General features: G+C 24.1%; 1 protein-coding gene across 7 annotated transcripts in view; it reads left to right on the forward strand.

Moving 5' to 3' along the window:
• Positions 1-211: 211 nt before the first annotated feature.
• LOC126896907 (resistance to inhibitors of cholinesterase protein 3) overlaps positions 212-8,036 on the forward strand; it is a 20,252-nt gene continuing 12,427 nt past the window's right edge. For 4 of the 7 annotated variants that reach the window (XM_050670074.1, XM_050670078.1, XM_050670079.1 and 1 more), the window contains exons 1-5: positions 213-353; positions 2,761-2,885; positions 4,472-4,626; positions 4,706-5,032; positions 6,138-6,283. In XM_050670074.1, coding sequence (XP_050526031.1) covers positions 4,497-4,626; positions 4,706-5,032; positions 6,138-6,283 — 603 coding nt within the window. In that variant the 5' untranslated portion in view covers positions 213-353; positions 2,761-2,885; positions 4,472-4,496. Of the gene's footprint in view, positions 354-2,760; positions 2,886-4,471; positions 4,627-4,705; positions 5,033-6,137; positions 6,284-8,036 lie in introns of all 7 variants that reach the window. The other 3 variants (XM_050670076.1, XM_050670075.1, XM_050670081.1) reach the window with 3 other exon arrangements.

An 8,036-nucleotide genomic window follows, 5' to 3' on the forward strand; every position in this document is an offset into this window, starting at 1 on the left:
ATCCAAAAATAATTAAATAACAATACTAGAGTTTTTAACAAATAATATATATTTAATCACTATTTTAAAAGTAAAATAATTGACTAAAATTATAAATATAAATTTCATCAGCATGTATTTGTTATTATTATGTTGGCTGCACGCTATGAAAATTTGGTCGATTTTCTGAAAGAGTATCCAATACTGCAATCTATGACCGCGCTGGCGCAGTTCAAATAATTATTCCCCATCACGGATATAAATTATATTTTTAGGTTTGCTTGATGTTGTTCGTTGTATACACTACCGTCTAGCATAACTTGGCAGAAATGCCGTAATTAAATAACATTTGTAAACATTATTTTATTATATCTGTAAGTATAAATTTTATTCAAGTTTTATTTAATACGAATTATTGATTAAAAATAATTGATTTGAATTTTATCCAACTGTTTAATGATATTATTATCGATTAAGCTTTATTAGTTACTAAACAGTTTTATAATACATTTTTTTTACTATTTACGCTTATAAATAAATTGTAATAGTGTAGTATACTAAAGAGCTTAGTGAGCTAAAATTTGAAGCTCGGAGATGATATTACAAAAATAATAGAAGTTGAATTAATATTTGCCAAACAAGTTGAGTTAGATTTTTTAATAATTAAGTCATAAAAAAAGAATTTTAAAATTGTCAACTTTTAAATCAAAGAATATCCTTTTTTAAATTTTCGCCTGTTTTGTTCTATTTGTTTAAAGTTATATGGATAATTTTGTTAATAATAGTTATTTCATCCTATCAACAATTTCTTATTTAGAACAATATTCAATTGTGAGAGTACATAGAACGAAACTTTTATGATGTAGGATATTTTTTTTATGACTCCTGAATATAATGTACGTAAGGGCTATATTTAGTAATTCTTAGAGCAAGTTCAATTTATTGCATTGATATATCCAAAAATATTATTTTAATATTTTATTAAAATTAAGCTTGTATAAAAATTTTATTATTTCCTATTTACTTTTGGAAAACTTAAGAATCGTTGCTTTATCTTTATTTTAAAAATAATATTTACTACATTATATTATATTACCCATATTAGGCTCAACTAAACTAAATTTTTACTCTAATAATTACTCATAGATAAACTTAGGGACGAAATATCAATATATTTTTGTATGAATATAAACCGAGGAGGTCATTTTTCGATAAATTGTCCATTGTTAATGATATATGAAATAAAATCAATGAAAGGATTATGTATTATTATTATTTAGTGTACATGTACTCTTAATAAAGAATATAAGAATTTTCTCACTCATTTATAGATCGTGAGATAGTGATAGATAGTGAGAACATACGTACATCATTTACACATGATGTACGTATGAGAAATATCTAATACTCCATTAATAATAATTGGTTACTAACACAAAAATTTAGCATTTTAATGTCAAACTTATCTACTTGCATCTAAAATTAACGACCATTTATTTGGGATGTTATTTTGATTTTAAAATATAGACTGGATGTAAGGCGCATGTATAACAATATTTATTATTAGACATTTCGAAACTCTCCTCCCCTAGGTTTAAAAACGTTAATAACATTGGGAGTTCTGGTCCAAAAGCTGTTTTATCTATTTAAATAAATTAAGTTGAAACCCTTATAAAAAATAAGAGAAGAATTAAAAAAAGTAATTAATGACTGAAAATTCAATGAATATATAAAACCAAAAAATACCCAGAATAAGTTTTTTTACATAGTTATTATTTTAAAAGAAATCAAGTAGCGTCAAAATATATAATATTTTAACGTTAGCTATTCGATTATATTTATTGTTTTCATTCAATCAAATTTTTATCAAAGCAGTATTTTAGTTTTGATGCGAAGCTGAAAAGATATTAATTTTATTATGATGTTTTATTTTTGTGTCTGTTACCACTCAATCTCAGCTCTCACTGGACCGATTTTTATGAACAATACGTCAAAAGATCACAAATTGTATCTAGTCGAAGACATAACCCTCAAAAATTGAAAAAAAATTACCACGTTCCACGTAAATGGGGGAAATCCCCCAAAAAATTACAATTTTAAAAATCGATATTTTTTGATATTTTTAAAAAATTTTTTTTTTTAAAAATGAACAAATTTATATAATTTTTATTTTTTAGATACCTTAGGTATTTCATTATCATTTGATATATTTTTGTGAATATTTGACCCTTTTCTTGCCCATAGGAAGAGTTTCAATATGGCAACTTTTTCATAAAAAATTAATTTTTTCAACTAAACTTTTGAAATTGTTAAAGAAATATTTACACTTTTATATATATCTTAAATTAAAGCTTATGTAATATAGTTTAATTTGACCTCTGGATTTGTCTTCATAGTGAAAATGACTATCGTATTCAAAAATATGCTATTTTTGTATTACGATTCTGGGTTTTGTATTTTATTTTATTTTAAAATACCTGAAAAGGGGAGTACACTGATTTTCATAAATATTATATAAATCAAATTGATATAGCATAGAAAGTTAAACTTATTTAGATTTTATTGCTTAATTTAAGCTGAAAAAAATATCTTAGAAATTTGAAGTAGCTTTTTATAATATCATGTGCGCGATTTACAGTTGCAGAGTCTGATATACTGGCGTCTATCATCCGTGAGGTACGAGGTTCCAATCCGCTTGTGACAACGAATTTTTTGCATTTTTTCTTAATTATTTTTAAGTTAGATAACATTTTCTACTCATTTGACTTTTATCTCATTTAGGTTCAATAACTACAATAAAGATCAAGGATTTCCATCACTGTAGCCACCCATCGTGAGAAGAAATTTCTTATTCATATTAAAATCATTTTACTATATGATTTTAGCTTCGATGCGAAGCTGAGGAGGTATTTTTTTCTGACTATCATATATTTTCTCTGCTCTCACTTGACCTACTTTTTTTATATGTAAATACTCATTTTTTACTATTTAGTAATAATATCAAAAAATAGAAGTGATAGAAAATGTCTAATTTCAGATTTGAAAACATCGCAAAAATTTGGTTTAGAAAAGTATACTTTTGCTTCTGATGAAAGTTCCTTGTATACCAATAATTTTATTTCTAAATAACAAACAATTTTTTTTTTAAATATTGCATTAATTTTTATACATATTTGCCATAAAAGTAATATCTACTTAATAGTTTTTTATAATTTCTCCATAAAAATTACAATATTAAATTATTGAATATCAATTTCATACTAAATTTAATTACTATAATTAGTATTTATTCATATATTATATTTTAGCTTCGATGCGAAGCTGAGCAGGTATTAGTTTTACTATAATGTGTCTTTTTTTAAATTTTTTTATTTGTGTCTGTTACCACTTTTTCTCAGCTCTTATCGAACCGATTTCTTTCAACGATACGTCAAAAGATCACAAATAGTATATAATCGAAGACATTACCCTCAAAAATTGAAAAAATTTCCCTCGTTCCCCGTAAATGGGAGAAATCTCCAAAAAAATTACAAATTTAAAAATCGTTCATTTTCTTTTTAAAACTGCCATAACTTTTTCAAAATTGAACAAATCAATATAATTTTTATTAATAGATGCATAATTTCCTTACCTATCATTTTTTTTTATAAATTTGACCCTTTACCTGCCCACAGGGGGGATTCAGAATGACAACTTTCTCACAAAAAATTAACTTTTTCAACTTAACTTTTTGAAAGTGTTCTGAAAATACTGACACTTATATATATCTTAAATTAAAGCTTATGTAATATACTTTATTATGGAAAAAAATTTCGCACTTTATTTTGTCTTCATGGTGAAAACAGACATCAAAGTTAATAAAAAAAATACGATTTTTGTAAAAAAATTCTTTTTTTATATTCTTAACTTTATAATGCTATAACTTTTTGAAAAATGTATGGATCATTATATTTTTTTTGAGATAAATACTATATATATTTATATCTTATTAATATATATTTATTTATTTATTCAAACATTACACTTATAAATCATAAAACTTGTAATTATGTTATAAGTAAGGAAATAGAAATTGCTTTTAGAATCACTATCAACAGATTTGCATCGAAGCGTTTCTTATGATAGTGATTTTAATTACTCTGATATCATCTATACTTGTCCATCTATGCTTCGTTCATACTGTGCCTCGACCCTACTATGCTATCCTTTTTTTCTTAATTAATATTTTTTTTTAAATAAAAATTATTTAAAATTGTTGAATAAATAAAAACTAATATAATCGAACGTAATTATTTTTATGAGTGAAGACATTACTGGTACAATACAAATACTATATACACAGTAACTTAATGATCGGAAGTATATAATATTATATAAATTATATCTATAATAATTTGGTATAATCAAATATAGTTTTGAATTATTTATTAAATGCTTTTTTAAAAATGCTTTTTTATTTATTAAATGATTTTTAAATAAATCAATTTTTCAGGGAAAATTGTAATAGAAACACTAATATGGCATCGGAAATCAGTCAGGGTAAAACAATTTGCGTCTTAGCAGTTGTAGCTGGATGTTTTGCAGTATTATGGCCATCATTGTTTTATCCAATGTTGAAAGGCTCTTTTGGACCACAGCATCAAACAGGTAAATCACCTTATTTAGTTTATGATAATTTATAATATATTCTTCAATTGGTAAACTTAAAATGTTTACATTGTTGGAGTTTGGAATATAGGATGTTGTGATGTAGTATCAAGTTCAGATATGAATCTAGTAAAAATAATAACTGATATATGTGACCAATCTATTGGAAAAGTGGATAAAAAGAGATATTGGGAAATGTGTCGACGTGAAATATACAATACTTGTGCTATCAACGTAACAGATTTGGTTAGTGGTAACCAAGTTGGTGTGATTGATTCGTCAAATAAACATGTAGTTGATAAAATACGATCCTTGAATGGATCATTGTGTTTAAAATATCATTATGGAGTTTCATTGACAAGTTTGGGGGTTGAACATAGGTTAAAAGAGTATAATCCAAAAATTAGTAAGAAACTTTATTTTAATACGGCTTTAATTAACTGCAGATTTGATTAATATAATAATTATTAAACATTTTCTGTTAATTATTATGTTTTAATTAATATAATTTAATTAATTATAATTGGAACACTTAATAGTATAAAGGACTTTATATTTTTGAAACATACTAATACGTATTTTGAACTAACAAAATAACTCGATTTTATGAATTAGTTAATTTATATAATACTTTGATGCAATTAAAATTTAGATAATTAACGTTTGGCTATCAAAAAAAAAAAAGTAATAATATACGTAAAATAAAATGTAATAAATTTATAACGAGAACCTTAATGATTAATATTTCCAAAAATTTATAATACGATCGTATTATCTCTTTTGTTTTGCAAGATCGTTGAAAATAATTTTCGTTGTAAATAATGCAATAATTTTCATTATAGTTATACAATTATATTATGAGATATATTACCTTATGATAAACTATATACTAGGGGGATAAATAAAGTATACTATTTATCCCCTTTCATACCACTCAAAAGTAGCAGATTTACTTTTGAAATTATGGATTAAAAAAATTGTCGAAAACTCGGGTATTCATAAGAATGATGCTAATCTCATGCTGTATCTTATTTTCGTTACTTTTTATATTACTCTTTAAATCTAGAGTTTATGGGTAATTTTCGAATAACTATTGGTAAAGATTGAAACATTTTACCTATTTTAATTTGATGAAAATTGTATTTTTGAATGGTTTATTTGAAAATATTATTACTATAATATTGCACCATAAGAATATAAATATTTTATATAAAGTAAAAATGATTTTGAAAAAAACGAGATAAAAAAATTAAGTATTGACATTTGAGTTATTGATGTTCTACACTAATATGAAATGTAAACTTTAAAAGTATATATTTTTGATTATTTTACAAAATTAACTGGTGTTGCTTAATAATCTTCACTTTATAAGAAAGAATATATGCATTTGACTATTATTAGGTTCATGCCTATTTTGTGATACGCAGTATACTTATGATATTTTTACTAACCATTTAGTTCACTATAATTTTTAAGTATTGAAAAATTATTTCACTTTTAATTTAATTAAGGCAATATTCCACAAGAAAGAATTCCGGTGCACCTCAAAGCAACAAAAGGAACTATGCATCCAGCTCTATTAGAAAAAGGAAGAGCAATCCCTCAACCACACATCGGACCACGACATTCTGGTCCACCCACACCACATAGTTTCAAGGTAATTTCAATGTCGTAGTCAGTGTTTTGATAAAATGTAAATTTTGTATTATTCATTTGCAACATTTATAGAATTATATACAAAACTCGCCAATTTTCGACACTATTTTAGTAATGGCTTGTTGCCATATGCTTTCTTTATTTGATATTTACACTTTATGATTTCCTATAGTTAGGTAAAGGTAAATTTCATTTTGTACTATTTCGTTTTTACAGAATCAATACTGGAAATGGTATAAAACATAATTATTTTTCTGGTTTTTACTCCATAATTTATCATAACTTAGCTTAGATTTGAAACTGAGAAGTAATTATTTTTACTATTATGTTTTGTTTTGTGTTTGTCTGTTATCACTTATTTTCAGCTCTTTATAGACTAATTTTGAAAACAATACGTCAAACTGTATCTAGTTAGAGACATTTTCCTCAAAAATAAAAAATGTTCTCCGTAAATGAAAAAAGTCCCCAACATTTTTTTAAGTCGATAATATTCGACATTTTTTTAAGTCGATAATATTCGACATTTTTTTAAATTTTTTATTTAAAATTAATATGAAACTTAAAAAAAAGGTTATCAATACCAATTTTTTTTCATAGATACTTTAGATATTTTTCTATTACTTGGAGTATATTTTTTGAAAATCTGATAATTTATTTTTCCACAAGAGGGATTCAAAATAGCAATATTTGTCCAACTTAACTTTTGAAAATGTTCCGGTAATACTGACATCTTTATATGTATTTTGAATTTAAGCGTATGTAATATCTTTTAAATAAAAAAAAACATTGACCTCGAGACTTGTCTTATTAATTTTTATGGCTATCGTATGAAAAAATGTTATTTTTATTAAATAGTATGTTAAAATTCTGGATTTTTTTTTTAACTTTATATTGCTACAACTTTTTGAAAAATTTAGGGATCAACACAATTTTTTTTTTATAAATACTTTTTATACACCCTTTTTATTCAACATAATGTAAAAAATTGTAATATATTTTATTTTGAAAAAAAAAATTGACATTTGGACTTGTCTTTGAGTTGTAAACGGACTTCAAAGTTTCAAAAAACACTACAATTTTTATGTAAAAATTGCAAAATTCAAATTTTAAAAAATATTTTTCCCGACACTTTTTCTTCTACATGCAAACGGCTGCTGTATTTAAAATAACGCTATTTTTGTGTTAAAATTTTTGATTTTCGATTTTAAATTTTCTACTTAAAAATGCTATAACTTTTCGAAAAATGTAATTATCAGCACAAACTTTTTTTTTCTAAATACTTTTTAAGTACATCTCTTATTTGACATACTTTTTATTAAAATTGGACAATTTCACCATATATAGAGGGCGTTCAATACTTGAAATATTGTATAAAAATTAGAACTTTTTCAACTTAACTTTTGAAAGTGTTCCGGAAATACTGCATCCTTTAAACATATATCAAATTAAAGCTTATTTTATGTACTATAAAATGAAAAATAAAAATTTGTCCCGTCGACCTATCTTCTATGCGCAAATGGCTACTGTATTCAAAAATATGCTATTTTTCTATTAAAATTCTAGGTTTTGTATTTTATTTTATTTTAAAATATCTTATTTGGAGAATTTATTGACTTTCATGAATATTATATAATTTAAAAATACGTCAAAAGATCATAAATCGTATCTAGTTGAAAACATTTTTTAGCTTCGATGCGAAGCGGAGAAGGTATTAATTTTACTATGATGTGTTTTTTTTTTTTTTTTTTTTTTTT

This window comes from Daktulosphaira vitifoliae, unplaced genomic scaffold (assembly GCF_025091365.1).
Source record: "Daktulosphaira vitifoliae isolate Bord-2020 unplaced genomic scaffold, ASM2509136v1 Scaffold_1, whole genome shotgun sequence".
In the NCBI taxonomy this organism is placed as follows: Eukaryota; Metazoa; Arthropoda; class Insecta; order Hemiptera; family Phylloxeridae; genus Daktulosphaira; species Daktulosphaira vitifoliae.